Source organism: Chroicocephalus ridibundus, chromosome 8, assembly GCF_963924245.1.
Source record: "Chroicocephalus ridibundus chromosome 8, bChrRid1.1, whole genome shotgun sequence".
Taxonomy (NCBI): domain Eukaryota; kingdom Metazoa; phylum Chordata; class Aves; order Charadriiformes; family Laridae; genus Chroicocephalus; species Chroicocephalus ridibundus.
The window spans coordinates 40,417,824-40,436,219 of record NC_086291.1 but is presented as its reverse complement, the minus strand read 5'-3'; the positions used below and the strand labels follow the sequence as shown (position 1 = coordinate 40,436,219).

Below are 18,396 nucleotides of genomic sequence, written 5' to 3'. Positions count from 1 at the left end.
CAGGGCAGGGGGTGGCACTGGGTGGGTTTTAAGGTCCCTTCCAACCCAAACCATTCTGTGATTCGATGGAGATGTGTAACCTCAGGTGGGCTGGAGGAGAGGCAGAGCCGGTGGAAGGCTGTGCTCCGTAAAGGCTGGCCGGGAGCGGGATAAATAGCACAAATACCTATTTTAGCCATGGGAACTTGGGCCAGCAAGGTTGTAGAAAGTCCCTTTTTGTAATCTGCAAAGCAGGGCAGCCGAAACCCCTGCGGCTGTGCGGTGCTGTGCGCCTTGCGCAGGGCTGTTGCCATCTGCTGGGCGGCCGCCGTGGCTCCTCTCGGCAGCAGCCAGGAAAAGGCGTCGCACTGAGCTGTGCACCGCTGCCGAGAGGAGGATTTTGCTTGCCGAGAACAGCAAGGCTAACCAGGCATGCACACGGGCACCCTGCGAGCCTTATTCCCCCCGCAAGGCATGTCCCCTCCGGCTAAATGTTCAGTAGCAAGTTGTACAGCACAGCAGGAGTGGATCTGGGGACTAAACATGTCCTTGGGGAGCTCCCACATCTAATTCTGTGCATTTTGGGAGGAGGGAATACTCCTGGCTCTCTCCAGCCCGCCTGTCCGGAGGTGCAGCCGCTGGAAGAACTGTTGCCTCTGTTAAAATTGGATTTTTTTTATTTTTTTTTTTTTCATGTGAACCAATTGAATTTAATGCTTCTTGAAGGGCAAAAATCCGAGTGGGGCAGTTCAGATCCATGTTGCTGGATTTTTCCAGCTGCTTGAGAGTTTCTGCAAAGGGGCCGGAAGGCTCGCAGCATCCCAACTGTGTGCTGGTAACACAAAAGCTGCTGCTGACTACCTGGCGTACCACAACTTGGGTGTGCAGGAGCATCAGCTCCCCGGGGGCATCAGCGATGGCTCCTCACGGCTTGTGTTTCGCAAGGAGCCCATGCAGGGTGGTTGTACTCGCTCACTTTCCTCCCAGTTAGCCCAGTGGACCTTCTGCGCCCTCCTTTCTTCTTACTTATTATTATTTGCTTTCCCCTAAGGCAGAGAGAGCTGCGCTGTGTGAGCAGAGAGAGTATTTGGAGTGCATGTTTTCTGCCGTGGTGGTGGACCCACTTTGCAATCCTCAACAGATTGTGTGAGGTTTTTCCTCCTCTTCCACTCTGCACCACCGTCGCCAGCGGCTGCGTGGCTGCTAGAGGCCAGCTGGTCTGAAAAAAACAGCGTTAACCTTTGCAGCCTTCACAGGCAACCTGCCTCGCAGCTGCCCAAGGGGCTCGCAGCGTGTTGAGATGACACTGAGGTGCTGGAGCGTGTCCAGAGAAGGGCAACGGAGCTGGTGAGGGGTCTGGAGCACAAGTCTGGAGCACAAGCTGGGGGTGTTCAGCCTGGAGAAGAGGAGGCTGAGGGGAGACCTTCTCGCTCTCTACAGCTCCCTGAAAGGAGGGGGTAGTCAGGGGGGGTCGGTCTCTTCTCCCAAGGAACAGGCCATGGGACAAGAGGAAACAGCCTCAAGTTGTGCCAGGGAGGTTTAGGATGGATATTAGGAAAAATTTCTTCACTGAAAGGTTATTAAGCATTGGAACAGGCTGCCCAGGGCAGTGGTGGAGTCACCATCCCTGGAGGTATTTAAAAGCCAGGTAGACGTGGCGCTTAGAGATATGGTTTAGTGGTGGGTTTTGTCAGAGTTAGGTGGATGGTTGGACTAGATGATCTGAAAGGTCCCTGCCAACCGAGGCAATTCTATAATTCAGCTCGCCAGCTCTGCCAGGGACTCTGTATGCTGTTCCATCGTTACCCAAACACAGGTATGAAGCTCTGCGGTCCTTTCCCATGCCGGCATTGCTGTACCGTGGTGGTGGGGACGGGAAGGTGGAGATGAAGATGCAGCCTGTGAAGACTGCAGCTCTTCACCCCTCAGCTCAGGCTTTCCTTACCAGTGCCATTCCAAGGACTGCCCTCAACGGGCTTCTCTCCACAGCGTTGACCCAAAAGCATCATCGTGTCCAAACAAAAGAAAATCACAAATCGCTCTCTGAGTCACTGCTGGAATTGGTGATAATTTCGGCATAAACAGCTGCTGCACTCAGAATCTCGTAGGTGGCCAGAACTGCTGGGCTGTGAAATGTGATGGATGTGGTTTTACCTCTGTTCATCTGTCCTGAGCAATGTCCCCGCTGTCCCCAAAGCCTTTCTGTTCCCCAGCACGGAGTGGCAAAGGGACCTGCCTGTCCCCTTCATACGTGCAGAGCACGGTTTCCGCAGCAAAGAAGCGAACAGTCTATATTATCTTTGTATTGATTCAGCACAAGAAAATGCAGTAATTAAATTACTAAAATTGCTGGACTGAACTCCAAAATCAGTCTGTGGTGACAATTTTGTAACAAAAAGCCTGAAAATACCAAGGAAATTCACATGTTGTATTGACTCAGTACTTTTTAGAGGAAAGGACCGGGAGGGTGAATCAGGCACAAATGTCCCTGACGGCAGGACTGTAATCCAGGGCTACGGTGAGAAATTTCTTTGCTGGTCTGAAAGGATCATATTTGGAGTGTTTGCCTTGTGCGAGATAGGTTGGAAGGAGTTTGGAAAACAAAGACCTTGGAGCCTTATCTTGACATGCCAGCGCAGTGCGTGGGGCTGAGAAACGTGGGAGCCGGACGGCAACATCAGAAGGCTGCCAGCGGGCCAAGCGGCGTTGGAAGCAAAGGTGTCTCAATAAGAGTTCGGAAAGTAAAACTGGTGGTGGTTGGGGTTTTCTAATTAGCTTTACAGAACCACAGACTGATAGGGGTTGGAAGGGACCTCTGGAGATCATCTCGTCCAACCCCCTCCCAGAGCAGGGTCACCCAGAGCAGGTGGCACAGGAACGCGTCCAGGCGGGTTTGGAATGTCTCCAGAGATGGAGACTCCACCACCTTTCTGGGCAGCCTGTGCCAGGGCTCTGCCGCCCTCACAGCAAAGAAGTTCCTTCTCATGTTTAGGTGGAACTTCCTATGCTCAAGTTTGTGCCCGTTACCCCTTGTCCTGTCCCCGGGCACCACTGAAAAGAGCCTGGCCCCATCCTCCTGACACCCACCCTTTCAGTATTTATAAGCGTTGATAAGATCCCCCCTCAGTCATCTTTTTTCCAGACTGAAGAGACCCAAATCCCTCAGCCTTTCTTCATAAGAGAGGTGTTCCAGTCCCCTCAGCATCTTGGTAGCCCTTTGCTGTCCCCTCTCCAGCAGTTCCCTGTCCTTCTTGAACCGGGGAGCCCAGAACTGGACACAGCGCTCCAGGTGCGGCCTCCCCAGGGCAGAGCAGAGGGGGAGGATGGCCTCCCTCCACCTGCTGGCCACACTCTTCTTGATGCCCCCCAGGATGCCATTGGCCTTTTTGACCGTTTTTACTGTAGGGGCGTGTGACTTCAGAGGACTACGAAGATGCTGAGGGGCCTGGAGCACCTCTCTGCTGAGGAAAGGCTGGGAGCCCTGGGACTGTTCAGCCTGGAGAAGACCGAGAGGGGATCTCATCCATGCTCATCAATATCTAAAGGGTGGGTGTCAGGAGGATGGGGCCAGACTCTTCTCAGTGGTGCCCCGGGGACAGGACAAGGGGTAACGGGTACAAACTTGAGCATAGGAAGTTCCACCTAACCATGAGGAGGCACTTCTTTGCTGTGAGGGTGGCAGAGCCCTGGCACAGGCTGCCCAGAGAGGTGGTGGAGTCTCCGTCACTGGAGACATTCCAAACCCGCCTGGACGCGTTCCTGTGCCACCTGCTCTGGGTGACCCTGCTTTGGCCAACGGGGTCAGACTGGATGATCTCCAGAGGTCCCTTCTAACCCCTGCCATTCTGTGATGCTCCGGTGGTGCTAGAGCTCCCCTGAGGTCTTGCAGCACACACAGAGGAGTCGGGAGAGCGAAAGGACAGTGACCTGGAGATCCAAGCAGAGCCAGGAAGAGGGTTAAAGCCTAACTCCCCCCCTGCCCTGCGCGTTACCAGGGGGCCTTGCTTTTCTTTGGACTCAGCACAGAAGGTCAACTGGTTATCAAGGTGCAAGACACTTCCAGTCAGAGCTGCTGAGTGATAGGTCCCACTCAGGGCACTGTGCTTCAGGAAGGACGCGGCTCAGAGGAGAGCAAGGACAACCCGGAGAAAATGAGAAAATGTGATTTGGGAAGGTAATGGAGAGAAATAAGTTTGTTTATGCTCGACAGGCGCAACTAAGGGAGTCTGAGGCTTGACGTGTGTGAAGTCTTTTGTAGAGAAGAAACAGAAAAACAGACAAAACCATCAAAACTTCTGGGTTTGAGCGGTACGTTGCAAACTTTGTATGCCACCGGCTGCCGCGGGGAAGGGAGGATCCTGTGGATTGGGTCACCCCACGGCGCTGGCTCTGACGGGGCTCCTGTGTTTGCAGAAAGCAGCTGCTTGGGTAAGGGTTGGTGTGTTTGTAAATTTGGTTATCGCCATGACCGAAGCCCCAGCCCTTCTTGGAGGGCAATACCGTCATCGCTTATCACAGATCGCCGTCTGAGTCACCCAAAGGGCGTTTGTCACGGCTTATCAGTCGCGAGGTGCTCCTCATCTTCCCCTAGCAAGCAAGGCAAGCTTGATTTGTTTTTTCTATTTGTGGCTATAAGGAAGGAATTTGTCATTTAGTGCTTAAATATTCACCAGAAATATCAGGAAGGGTGAGATAAGCTGTGGAAGCCTTTATAGGTCCTCTTCAAAATTAACCTTTTTTTTTTTTTTTTTTCTAATGGGTGATGGTTTCACAGGAAAAGAAGGCGTGCGCACCTGGGGTTTGGAAATCGTGCTTTTATTTTGGTATTCGCCTAAGCGGGAGGGCTGCGGTCACACGGCAGGGAAGTGTGCACCAGCTCGCCTCTCCTTATCGCCCGAGGTCGGGAACAAAAGGCACTCTGTTCCCACCGGCGCTGGGTCGGTAAGCCTCGCGCCCGGCTTCTCCTGGACTTTGCTTCCCTCCTGCCTCGCAGAAGCAGCTGGCAGCTCCTGGCGGTGCCTGCTCCCGGAGCTGGATTTGACTTGGGCAAAGAGGCCATGTGTCCACAGGTAGGTTTTGAGCGCTGACACGGAACGAGGAAGGATTGGGTTTCTAGGGGGGCGGCAGATCTCCATCCCGGGGACTGCTCTCAGCCCCGGAGGTGCCGGGAAGAGGCAGGTTGGGCATCAGCCCTCTTGCTGTTTTCTTACCGAGTACGTCGTTGTGTGCGGCATATTTAGAATCACAGAACGGTTTGGGTTGGAAGGGACCTTAAAGACCATCCAGTGCCACCCCCCTGCCCTGGGCAGGGACACTTCCCACCAGCCCAGGTTGCTCCAAGCCCTGTCCAACCTGGCCTTGAACACCTCCAGGGATGGGGCAGCCACATTTAGGAATGGTTCTTTCCTCCCTGTAGTCCATGGGGTGTGTGCACGTGATGGTATCTCCATAGTCCTCTCTGCACGGGGTCTTCTTTGGGGAGCTGGACCAGGAGGGACGGTGGCTGCAGGCTTTCAGGGTGCTGAGGACAGTCCGCAAGATCTGGTGTCTTGTGAGTTGTTTTCTAGTTTGGGGGTTTTTCTGTGGCGGGGGGGGGGGGGGGGGTATGTGTTTCGATTTGCCCCTACAGCTGCAGCGTGGTTCTCTTGCCCAGCCTTGAGGGGAATTATTGAGCGTAGCGGCCTTTAAACCCAGCTTCAGGGGCTGGGTTGTGAAAGTTGCCTCCACCCGAGGCTGAGAGCAGGCTCCCTGGCTTCTCCGAAAAGTGGACATTGCCCAAATATTTGGGAAGAGGGAAATATTGTGGCTGAGAAGCCGGTGCTTTGCTGCTGGTGTTGGCCCCCGGTGTGTATTATGGGTTTTGGCTGCCGGTGCCCGGAGGTCGCGCTGCCGTGGGGCACTGCGGGCCTTCGAGGGTGCTTCTCTTAATGCAGGCTCAGGCGGAACCATAAACGCAACTTAACCTCCCTTCTCCCTGGCTTTAAATTGATTTAAGCCCATTTAAGCGCAGGTTGCCTGCTGCTGGGTGGGCACGCGTCCCCGGCAGGCTAATGCCACATCACTGTTGGCCGTGCCGGGCTGGGCATCGCCGTCCGGGCTATCTCGGTGGGATGTTCTTCATCTCCTCTCCTTTCAGACAGAGCCTGTCCCGCAGTGTGGTGTCTCCGGGTGTTCCCGAGCAGGGCTGGGGGCCCTGGCCGCGGTCAGCAGGCGAGGGTGTCCTTGGAGGGTGGGTTTTGTAGCCGGTCCGTCTCCATCCGTCTCCCCCTGCGTGCAATCAGTGCTGGCGTTATCACAAATAGGCTCACGCTTGCTGGGAAAACAGAGTTGTTTTTCCTTTTCCTCTCCCCCCGCCACCCCCCCCTTCCCCTCCCAAGCTTCCGAGTGTTTGCAGCCAAGGACGGCAGAGCTTTGGGATGCCAGGATGGCTCCGGGAACGAGCCCTGCAGAAAATGCCTGGGAGGAATTTCCCCGGGAGCCAGACTTTGCTCTCCTCTCCAAGGCAACGCCTTGCTAAAGCTTCTGTCCATCACAGATCAAAGCCAGGACCTTGCAGGTGACTCCCAATAGCCTTGTTTCCTCCCCTCGTACTCAAACAGCTTTTTTTTTATTTTTTTTTTTTAATCAGTGCGGTTTTTACAGCACTTTACAACATTTAATCAAATGGTCTGTACTCGAGCGATCGATGAGCTGCTGCTGGAGAAATCTCCTCAAGGCGGTTTCGTCGTCGCGTCACCCTGATGCTGATTTCATCCCCCTGTTTCCTTTTAGAAGCAGGAGGGCTCACTGCCGGGCTTTCAAATTCCCGGCGTTTTGCCCAAATCCCTCTAGAAGCTCCGAGATGTGGCCGATGTCGTGCTCAGCGGGTCTGGCACCGGGGGGAAATCCCGCGGGGTGTCGGGGATGGGGACTCCGGTCGAACCGTGGTCCTGGTTCAGTTCGGGGGCTCTGTGTGCATCCGTCCCAGCTTTTTAAGGCCTGAGGTTTACCTGAAGGGTGCGTTTTATTTGAGAAAAACTTCAAACGCACTGATACAGGTGACACCGAGCCCGTTCTGAACGTGGTGGGGACGTTCCTGACGAGTCCCCCCAGCACTTGCGGCCTGGCCAAGCCCATGGACGTCTTTAAGTATATTTGATTTATTTATTTTTTTTTTAAGCTGGAAAAAGTGCTTACTTTCTGCCTGCTCACAGAAAGCCAAATTTGACCGAATGAGAGATGTGGTGGGGGTGGGGGTGGGGTGTTTAAAGGCTCAGTGCACAAACTGGCTGCTCGTGAGGCCATAAAAAAGAGCTTTCTGTGCCCCGCGGCCGCACCTTTGCCCAGGGCCCAGGGCTTGGGTTTGCTTTGCTTCAGCAGATGTTTGGTAATACCTCACCTACGTCCCCTTGCTTTGCCTGTCTCCTCCTTGCATCTTTTCTTGAGGTTTAGCTGCTTAATCTGTGATGAAATGTAAAGCAAAGTTCTCCACGCTCCTGCTCGGAAGGACTTTGTTTGCAGTTTCGACTGCCTCTTAACTCATTGACCGATTAGGTTTAATTTTAATAGGGCTCTCGCTTTTGGAAACCTCATCTCGGCTAGTATTACAGGAGGAAAAAAAGAATCTTATTTGCTAAATACAAAGAAAGTTTGCGAATTGTGTTACAGATCATCTTTTAAAAAAAAAAAAAAAAATAAAAATCAATAAATCACTGCTCATCCTCAGCGCGGCTGAAGGAGGATGGTCAATGTGCTGCTCTCAAGGGTTGCTCCCTCATTCAGCCTGGCCCTTACCGGTCTTTCCCATCAATAAGGTGTTTTGTAGTGATTTGATAAATTAATCATCTAACTCAGGGATGTTCTGATGGCCTGAGCTGTTCAGCTCCTGGTTATGCTTCGTGTTGAGAGGGTCAGCGACGGTAACCGCAACAGGGGTGGGTTTTAAATCAATTTACTGGTGGGTTGGAGTGTTTTGGGGTGGTGTTTTTGTTTCTTTGGAATAGTTTACTTTGTGCTCATTATAATACTTGAGTTTATAGTTAAATTCAAGCTTTTCCAGTGGGAAGGGCTGGGTTTTGTATTTTAAAAAAAAAACAAAAAAAAACCCAAAACAAACAAACAACAAACAAACAGGATTTACTTCAGTGTCTGGAAGCAAAGTTATTTCCAGGTTGGCATTAAATCTTTTTCAGACAGGCAAAAAGTATCCCTTTGAAGGACGCAGGGAAATCTGCCAAGGCGGATGGCCGCTGTCACCCCCAAGCCCTCTCTGCTGCAGGACGTCCCCGCCGCCTCCCACCCCGTGGAGCTGGGCCAGGCCACCACGTAGCTCCATCGCTGCTGTGGGCACTGGGGACGTGCGGTGCCGGCTGGAAGTGGCGGGGGGGGGGGTGGTTTCCCCCAAAACAAAGCGCGGGGGAGACCGGGGAGCTGCCGGGCTCGGCTCAGGGATGCTGCAATGTCCTGGGGTGTCCGGGAACGAGCTGGCAGGGCAAACCTCCGCTGACAAATCTCCCTCGCCCTCCTTCTGCTCCAGTGTTAGGAGCCTGACCGGTGTTTCTAGGAAGTGCAGCATAAAGCCAGTAAAGCACTTAAGCAAGTCCCCAGCTTTAGGTATGTAATTTAGGTCTTGCTGGATTTATGCTTTTTAAAGTGGGGGGGGGCGGGGTTAGGAGGCTTTTGTTTTGATCTTGGAGGCTAGTGAAAGCCGCCTTCTCCCATGCCAGGGATGATGTTGGCTGCAGCAGCCTCTCCTCTGTTTGAATCCAGTTCACTTGAACAGCCCTGTCTTCACCGAAGGGGTTATCGAACACGGGGACAGTCTGCCCAGGGAAGCGGTGGAGTCGCCATCCCTGGAGGTATTTAACAGAGGGGCAGACGTGGTGCTGAGGGACACGGGTTAGTGATCAGTTTTGTCAGAATTAGGTTGATGGTTGGACTCGATGATCTGAAACGTCCCTTCCAACGAGGCGATTCTATGATTCTAGGAATTCTCCTGGTGATGACTTTAGACTCTGGCTCTGTGAAGGTTCATGTCATGTTTAACTTCAGGGAGGTGTCCTAGAGAGATGCTGATGTCCGTAAGTCCATGAAAGCTGAACCAAGGTTACAAGAGGGGCTTCTGTCTGTCTGTCTGTCTCCATCCATCACCCATTTGTGTGTGCTCAGAGGGCGCAGGGGTGACGAGAGCGAAGCAAGGGCCTTCGCTCGGTTGCTTTGCTCCCCAGTGTCCAGGCAGAACAGGGACTGCTGCTGAGCAGTTCTCCATCCAGCCCTCCCAGTTTTTCAGAGCACCCGTACACCTTCTTGCTAGCCCTTTTTGGCCTCGCATGTGTCGAGGCAGCCTGGGGGTTTGTGGGTGATGCAAAATGAGGCGTTGGTTGGATCTCGAGCCGCTTTGCACCAGTGGAAGCTGCAGAAGTTCTTTGGGGTGTGGAGTATTTACCCAAAAGGGGAGAATCAGGCTGGCGAGAGCAGCCTTTGCAAAGTCAAGGCAACACGATGGCAGCGGGACTTTTGTCTCTCTCGCTCTGGTGCTCTCCTGTCGTACAAACACAGCACGTGCCCGAAACGCTGCTCTTCTACGGGAGGCCAACGTCTGCAGCAACAAGCAGGACCCTTCCGCCCTGCCGTGTACGCGCCCTGCTGTGAATGAACAGCTCTAATGTAGTTGTTCGTTCAGCTGTCGCAAGGACAGCATGGCTGTGTTTTCTTTCCAGCTGCTGTAATACAGGGCTTTGAGAAATCTTCTTTTTCTAAAAAAAAAGACAAAAAAAACCCCTTGGAGAAGGCGCGGAGAGCTGCTCTGTGTGCCCTCTGGCAGAGGAAGGGAAGGTTTGCTTCACTCTTGGTGCCTGCGGTCCAAACGCTGCCACTTTGCCCTGCTGGCGCAAGTTTGATGCCGCTGGGTGAACTCCAGATGGAGCAAATGGCTTTTCATCAGCATCTTTTTCTCCCGAGGCAGGGCAGGAGGGCTCCCGTCCCTCTGCCCGACACCTCCGGTGGCAGAGGATCAGCTGGAGCTCAGCACCAGCACCGACAGATCCCACCGCGATGGAGAGATCCCAGAGCCAAACCTGACTTGATTTGTTCTGGGGTGCGCTGGGGAAATCCCATAAATGCTGGAAAAATCCCATAAATGCTGGGAAGTCCCATAAATGCTGGGAACTGAGCTGGCACCTTGATGGGTAACGAGAGCGTTTGCTTTAGGAGGGTGTTTCTTCTAGTGCTCCCTCCAAATGTGGGGATGGTTCTAGGCTCATCCGTCCCAGGGATGGTTCTAGGACCATCCCTGCCCACGTGTACGAGCGAGCGAGCAGGACCGAAGATAAATGCCTTGAGGGGCCGAACTGGGAGGAAAACCCCGTCCTCCCTGCTCATATAAAGTGGTGTCTTAAAAACTAAACCGTGATTCTTTCCCAGAGCCTGCCGCGGGTACCAGATGGCGGGGCAAAATATTCAGCGCAAAATATTCCAGATGCCGTTCCAGCAGAAAGTGGGGGTGATTCGGGTGTCCTGCTGCTGCGGTCCCTGCAAATTAGATGCTGTAATGGAGATTTATAAAGCAGCTTATTTTCTGTTGAGGGATGGAAGGTGCCCTCGTGTTACTAGAGGAGGAGGAAAGTGCTTTAAGGGCCAACCGGTGGTTTTGAATAGTCTTTTTTTCAGAGAATTGAGATTAATAATGTGTCCGCCTAAAATGGAGTGGGTGAAAGCAGCGGTGATCGGAACCGCTGAGTAAGCAGCGGGTAATCCCTCCTGGACTCGACAAATCCGTACTCGCTCAAAAACCTCCCTCCACCTCTTTATTTAGTATATATTTCTGCCCTCTGTTTTCCAAACACTGCCCTTGCAAAGCTTGCGGGGCCTGGGGCGGTGCTTGGTCCTTGGCCCTGGAGCCAGAGCAGCACCTGGACGCGGGGTACGGCTCACGCTGGCTTCAGGAGCTTGGATTTCCGTGCTTAGAAACGCAACGCAGCAATAATTAGCTGCTGTGTGGCGAAACTGCTATAGTATCTTTTTTTTTTTTTTTTCCCTCTTGTGTTTCTTTTTCCCAGGCAAATGAGGTGACTGACAGTGCTTACATGGGCTCCGAGAGCACGTACAGCGAGTGCGAAACCTTCACGGATGAAGACACCAGCACACTAGTACATCACGAGATGCACGACGAAGTAGAAACGGACAGTGCCATTGACTCCACCGTGCACTCGGAATTCACGGATCCCATCGAGGAGCCGGATCATGGGTGAGTGGGAACGGCGAAGAGCAAAACTCACTGCCCGGGGTAGGAACCGCTGGCAAACCGGGAGCAGACAGGGAGCGAGGGAGATGCGGCCCGAGGATTTAAAAAAAAGCGGGCTGAGTCTGTCCTGCTGGAACTGGTTGGTTTGTTCTTTGTCTCCGTAACTTCATGTAAGACCAAAATAGCTCTTCTTCAAGAATAATCATCATAATTAGACTGCAGCATGTGTAGGCTGTTTTGGAGCTCGGCCTGGCAATCTCTTTGAGTTAATCATTGCTTGCCTTGGGAGAACTTCTGTACCCTCATTAACATCTTTAACCTCGCAAGTAAGTTCTCAGATGATCCAAACACCTGAGATACTTGCAGTTTTTCATCTATCGCTTAAGCCAGAAACGCAACATATAATTTTCAAGTCAGGAGGGGAACTCATCGTGTTCTTGTTTTTCCTAAACATGCGTGCGCCCTTTGATGTGCAGCCACCTCCTGTAATAACTGGTTTTAGACTTGTGCCTGAAGCGCAGAAGAGTGAGCTAAGATCATCTTCCCCGGCTCTGAACCGCTGCTGGCGAAACTGCTCCTGGGCCCGCCTCGTTTCCTACATTTTGCAGGAAAAGTGGTTTTTTGAGGTGAAAATGGGATGCTGGTAGGCGGGAAGGGATGGAATAACTCCTTTAATAGCGACCCAAGGTCTGCGCTGAAACCTCTGGAACCATCGTTGATTAAGGTCTCCTCATGTATATATTTTTTTTTTTGGCCAAAAATACATCGCTCAGGCTTGATGCACTGGTGAGTACTTCCAGTTCCTGTTGCTTTTAGAAAGCACCGGGCTTCCCTCCCACCCCAAAATCACATCTGGAGACGCGGGAGATGAGTGGTCAGTGCTCACCTCGGCACCGGGCCTGAAAGGGTGCTGTGGATTAGGGAAGAAATGGGATTAGCTGGCTAGGCTCTCCTCGCCCGAGTGCCTTCAGCTCAGTGACAGTTAAATCGGGATATAATCGGCTGCCGAGTGCCCTGACCGCCGAGCGGAGGGTCTCCGGAGGGGCCATGGCAGCCTGTGTGCGCTCTCATCCTCTGGGGAAAATGGCGTGCCTCGGATTCACCTACCTGTAGGTACAAAACGCTTTGCTTGGGACTTTTTTTTTTTTTTTTTTTTTAAGATTAGGTTGTTCTTGAGGCTTCCCTGGTACTCCCAGCATGGGTCTGGGAAGGGCGAGCGTCCTTTGGGCGCTCTGGCCAAGCGGGGTGGTGCCTGTTGCCAAGTGTGTTAAAGGTGCGCAGATTCTGGGTAGCCAAAAAAAATCAAGGAAAAAGTTCAGTTGGCTTAAAGATTTGGAAGGCTTGAGATGAAAACCTTTGGGAAGTGTATTCCCAAGTTGTTGAGGGGTGGTTTTGGTGCCGTCAGACCGCAGGCAGGACAATGGGGAGGGACTCTGGATCAGGGAGGGGAACGACAGGACAAGGGAAAATGGTTTTAAACTGGAAGAGGGGAGATTCAGATGAGATCTGAGGAAGAAATCCTTGGCTGTGAGGGTGGTGAGCCCCTGTCCCAGGCTGCCCAGAGAAGCTGTGGCTGCCCCATCCCTGGAGGTGTTCAAGGGCAGGTTGGAGGGGGCTTGGAGCAACCTGGTGTGGTGGGAGGTGTCCCTGCCCAGGGCAGGGGGTGGCACTGGGTGGTCTTTAATGTCCCTTCCAACCCAAACCACTCTGTGATTCTCTGACAGCAGTTTTCCACCTGTAGGGCCCAGAGCTCTTCCAGGGGACAGTCAGTAAGTACAAGCAGCTGCAGGACTGAATCAAAGCTTCAACACTGCTTTTCAGTAGCTGATAAAGCTCAACATATCTGAGGTGGTTTGACGTTAAGAGGTTATTTGGGCTGTGTGTCCTAAAGATCCATTGGACTCTGGATCTCGACACTGCTGGAGCCCCCAGTAGCTGTCTATGAAATACTCGTACGATTTATTGCCCGAAGCAGCCCTGGCTGAGGGTTTCCGGGTGCCTGATCAGATCTGCTGTCCTACGGTGCTTGTCGAACCGCAGCCCTCGATTTAGACGTTAGGGGTTGGGTTTCACTGACGAGTTTAAAAATTACACACACGCACACACACACACACACCCGCCACCTTGTGTTCCTGGAGAGATTTCCCATGCTTTTGGCAACGGTCTGCTGGGTGCGGGGTCCGACTCGGCGCCAGGGAGGATGGATCTGACGGATCCCGCTGCGGGAAGAACGGGGCTTCGCAAGAGGACAAGGAAGATGTGCGGATGCCCACAAGCTGGCCTGGGCTTGTATGCGGTTAAATAGAGATGTGTTGTGGCTGGAACGCTGACATGTTTTTTATTAACGGGATAAGGGCAAATCCTTCAGATGGTGCAGGTTTTTGTCATAAATGGCTTATCTGTAATCTTTTTTTTTTCCTTTCTGATTTAGTCCAGCAATCTAGTCATACCCCCATTTTCCCCTCTCCTAGCAAGCGGGTGAAGGTGATAGCCTGAAATATCAGATTTATAACGCAATATTTTTTTTGAGAGCGTTGAATTCTGGAGAGGAGAGTGGTGCTAGTCCCCCCCCAAAACACGTACCTGTGGCTCATAGATACACGGGCTGCTTTCACACCTGGGTTCCTACAAATCCCTCCCCCTGCTTTTTCCCCCAGCCTGCTTCCTACAAATCCCACCCTGCTTTTTCCTCCCAGCTTGATTTTTAAAAACCTCTGAATTCCTGGGCAGCAAAGTGCTGCTCCGAGAGCGGGCATGTATTGCCGTGGTGGCTTGACTTCATTTTTCACGCCGTGCACGTGAGAAGACACTTAGAGAAGCGATGACTTCTGTGCTAAGCTGTGTCCCCTCCGAAGCAAGGGACGTCCCGGGACCTGTGCTGGGTCTGGTCGGGGTTTAGGCTGATGCTTAACACACTACGGCCTTCTGGATCCGGGCTTAAAAACACATGAAACAGTATTTTCCCTCCGCTCAAGACTGTCGTGAGGGCGTGCAGCGTTTTCCCAGCAGGAGCAGGGAAAGGGCTCCTCCGTCTGCCTGGGAATTGCGTGAGTGTGGGGGGGTGTTACAGCGTTAAACCCCGCTGCTGGGCTCTTGATAGGATTATACAGCAATAAGTGAGTGTGAGCCCAGCAGTGGAATTCGAAACATATTTAAGGCGTGTTTGGGACACGCCGAGCTTTTTTTTTTTTCTGCCGTGCTTTTGGCTGCACCCATGCCGTGCAAGGGCTTGTCACCAACCCCGGGTCCTGTCCTGCAAGTCCTACCCCCAAATCCTATGTTGCAGCTGCCAGGGGAGCTTGGCGTAGAAAAAAACCGTTAGTTTCTGGTGAAAAAAAAATTGCTGCAAAGTTCCCGGTGGTGCCTGGGCTGCCTTTTTGGTGTTCAAGGTACGGGGTGAATTGCGCTGTAAGGAAGAGTTAGCTGAAATGGGGGACGTGACTTGGAAAATGGAGGTAATATGTGGAATTGGGAAGGCTGTTGCAGTGGCCACCCTCTAACGTCTTCCTCTTCACTCCCGCAGATCCCATCCGCACGACCTGCCCCTGGGCTCGGAGCTCGGCCACTCCATTGTGACGGTCATTAGCGGAGAGGAGCATTTTGAGGATTACGGAGAAGGGAATGAAGCCGATTTGTTCTCGGACAGCTTGTGTAATGGGGAAAGCAGCTTTAATAGCTCCTCGTTCCTCTCTCCCAGGTAATGCTCAGCGCCGCGCTGGCCGCCTTTTAACCGCTTTCACTCGCTTGGCGTCTTCGCTTAGGCTTTGTGTCTGGGAGTTGTTTCCTTTGGGTTGGCACAGCAGTCGGCCGGCGAGAGGGGGTTCCTGGCAAAGTTTGGATACAACGGGATAATCGTCTCGGAAGTGGAAGAGGAGATGCCTCCCTCGGTCTTTCCTTTTCCTGAACCCTCCCAGCCAGAGGCGCTAACAGAAGAGCAGTCTGCGTTTCACATGTGTCTGGGGCAGCGTCGCATTCCCACTGCTGGGGTTGTGGCTCCTCGCAGAACCTTCCGGTAGAGAAAACCACCGTGTGGCTTTACCTCTGGTCCTTTTGGATGACATTTTTCTTTCTTGTGCGCTGGTCTTTTCGGCTTTGATATGATGCTCGGTTGGATTCGCCCAAGCTGCGGCAGCCTTCCTTCCCTGGGCACCCTAAGGGATAGGTGGAGCAAGAGGCATTTCCCGCACTCCTCGCGTTAGGCTCTGAAACCAGGAAAATATGGATTTATTTTTTTTTCCCAGCCCCTGCAGGGTGAACTGAGGAGTACAAAACCCCTCAATACTTCCTTTCTAAGGAAAAAAAAAAGTGTAAAAGCTGGTGTGATCATCCCCCAAAGTCCCTGTGATGAGAGAGAGCAGCGGGGACGTGTTCCTCCATCGGGCGGCGCATCTCTGCGCAGGGCAGGAGTGGTCCCTGCCAGCCACGCACTTGGCTTGAAGACAAGAACGTCCTTTTTTCCTTTGGGCTGATACACGTTTGTGACTTTCTGCAGCAGTACAAACCTGTCATAACATTTTTTTTTTTTTTTTTTTTCCTTTTGCCGTCTGCCTGTTTTCTACCAGCTCCCCAAAACCCTTGGCAGAGTTGGGTTGCAGAGGGCTGGCAGGGAAGTACTGTCACATCCTCTGTCACACCTGTCAGGGCAGGGCTGACTTTCTTTTTTCCTCCCTTCTCTTCTCCTCCCTTCTCTTCTCCTCCCTTCTCTTCTCCTCCTTTCTTCTTTTCCTCTTGCAGCAGCAGTTTCGAAGGTGTTAACTAAGCCTGCAATAGGAGAGTGTTGCTCTAAAGCACGCCTAACCCCTTACGTCAGGAAACGGGTGCTCCAGGGCTTGATGGGATGGGATACCCTGCAATGGAAGGGACGCGTCGCTCGTCCGTGCTTGTCCTTAGATGGCACTGTGCAGAAATGCCGGTGCTGCAGCGTAGGAAGTGCTCTCGAATAAAAACCAGCCTCAGTATTCTTCTTGAGCTTCTCTTTGAGTCTGGGCCTCCAACCTAGTTCAGAAGGCTTCTGGCAAGAAAATACTCAGCTAAAGGAGCTTTGCAATCAGTTAAACTTTTTCTTTAATATCAGTCCGGAGCTCCCAGGTTACCTATGTTCCTGATGTTCAAATCTTGCTCTGTCGGGGCACCGTCTCCCCTCTGCTGCTCTTTGGATCTTATCCACAACCTGATGCTCTGCAGCATCTTTCCTCTGCCGGGAGGGGCTCACTTGGCACGTGGCCACACGGCTTCTGGCCGTTTATACTGGAGACTCACTGCTGGAGCTTGCTGGGAGGCGGGCTGCAGATAAACCCTGCAAAACCTCTGGAGTTAAGAACGCGGTTCTGTTGGAAACAGAGGATTTCCTCATGCCTTTCAGGTCCCTTACCTTGGTTTATCGTTGCGTGCATGAAGATCCTTAGCTGATCGTTCTCTGAGGTTGTGCTGGTGTTTTGAACACAGCCCTGCCTCCCTAGTATGTTTAAATGTAGTGAAACCACAAAGAACTACAGGATATCTCTGGTTCAGGTGGAACTCTCTTGTTTGGCTGTGGTTTTAATACAAGGAACGCTATCGCTTGTGAACGGTCACATCGCCATGCACCCTTTCCATGTTACAAGAGTCTCTGAGTGGGAATAACATCAACAAATATTCCTGCCGCAGCTCCAGATCTTCACCAGAGGACTCATACAAAACCCAGGAGCCTTCAGGGTACCCTACTAGAGCAGGGCAGGTTTAGATGAGACATTAGGAAGAAGTTCTTTACACTGAGGGTGGAGAGACACTGGCCCAGGGTGCCCAGAGAGGTGGTGGAGGCCCCATCCCTGGAGACATTCAAGGCCAGGCTTGATGAGGTTCTGAGCAACCTGATCTAGTTGAAGATGTCCCTGCTCACTGCCGGGGGTTTGCACTAGATGGCCTTTAGAGGTCCCTTCCAACCCAACACATTCTATGAGTCTATGGTCATGCGTTTTCCTGCTTAGTCCTTGCGTGTGTGTTTGCGATCCCTCCTCTTGGGTTGCCCCCTCTTCCCTGGCACATCCATCTGGTGAGAGAAGTCCCACTGCAGCGCTTGGTGGTAAACAAGTGGCAACTGAAGGGAAAAGCTCCTCGCACGCACCCATTTCGGCTGCCGACGTGCTGTGTCCGTATGCACCGATGCTCTGTGGAAGACGCCCATTGCTCCCCGAGATGGAGGGAGGAGGCTGGCATGGGGCAGAGCCTGGCCGCTTGCCACCAGGGGTAGGAGGGGACGCCCCGGGGGCGCAGTGCGGTGGAGCTCTCACCCACTCAACGGGCAACCAACCAACGCAACCAGAGGCCAGGAATATCTGCATGCACCCCAAGAGTTGCCAGGCTGGTCTCTGGCTTCTCCTCTACGCTTCTCTTCCCGTTTTGGTTAACGCTGGTTAGATTCGGGTTCACACCTCGGCGAGGATGTGCCCGGCGGGGATGAGGAGGACGCACCGAAGGGGCCTCCTCGCCAAAGGGCGAGGACAGAGCCCAGAAATGGGCACGTCACTTCTTCCAGGTGCCACAAAAGCTTCTGTCACCTCTTACCCTGCGCAAAGCCTGAGCAACTCAACTGAATGCTGGTGGATAATGATTATCCTGGGTCCAAATCTGCCCTAGAGGGTAGGGGGAGTGTTTTTCAGTATTTTTATTTTTTCCAGGAACAGGAAAAAACGAGCAATTTGGTGTTTACTGTTTTCCAGTTGCCTGTTCTAAGGGGGCTTGGAAATACTGTACAGACGGCACAAACTCAGAGGCCTGACCCTGGGGGTGGCTGGGCCGTTGACACCCCCCTGCCACCAAAATCACGTCAATGAGGGGTTTAGGCAACAGAGCTGGAGCCAGGGGACCCCTCTCAGGGTATCCCGGGCACTCAGCATCCCCCGGGCCAGGACTTGCCAGTGTAGATCCGTATCACGGGGTTGACTAGCCCTTTCGTATGCCTTTTGGTTTTAAGCTTGCTTGTGTTTGCTCACACCTTTACCTGTCTTTCTTATTGAACTGCTTTGTTTCTTCACTATTAACCTTTCTTTGATTCAAGTCCGTGGCTTCCAGAAGCACGTTTTCCTCCAGGAAGGCTCTGGAATGTGTATTTGGCCCCAAATTAACACAAACTCTTTGCTGTTCAAAATCCCTTGGCCGAACTCTGTCCTGCCCAAGTCATGTCAGGTGGGGGAAATGGTTTGCCAAGTATTGGTGAG

General features: G+C 52.7%; 1 protein-coding gene across 8 annotated transcripts in view; it reads left to right on the top strand.

Moving 5' to 3' along the window:
• Positions 1-18,396, top strand: part of RAB11FIP3 (RAB11 family interacting protein 3) — an 85,093-nt gene that overhangs the window by 47,800 nt on the left and 18,897 nt on the right. For 5 of the 8 annotated variants that reach the window (XM_063343613.1, XM_063343612.1, XM_063343616.1 and 2 more), the window contains 2 exons: positions 11,016-11,203; positions 14,724-14,897. In XM_063343613.1, coding sequence (XP_063199683.1) covers positions 11,016-11,203; positions 14,724-14,897 — 362 coding nt within the window. Of the gene's footprint in view, positions 1-3,960; positions 4,154-4,816; positions 5,049-5,402; positions 5,531-11,015; positions 11,204-14,723; positions 14,898-18,396 lie in introns of those variants that run through there. The other 3 variants (XM_063343619.1, XM_063343618.1, XM_063343620.1) reach the window with 3 other exon arrangements.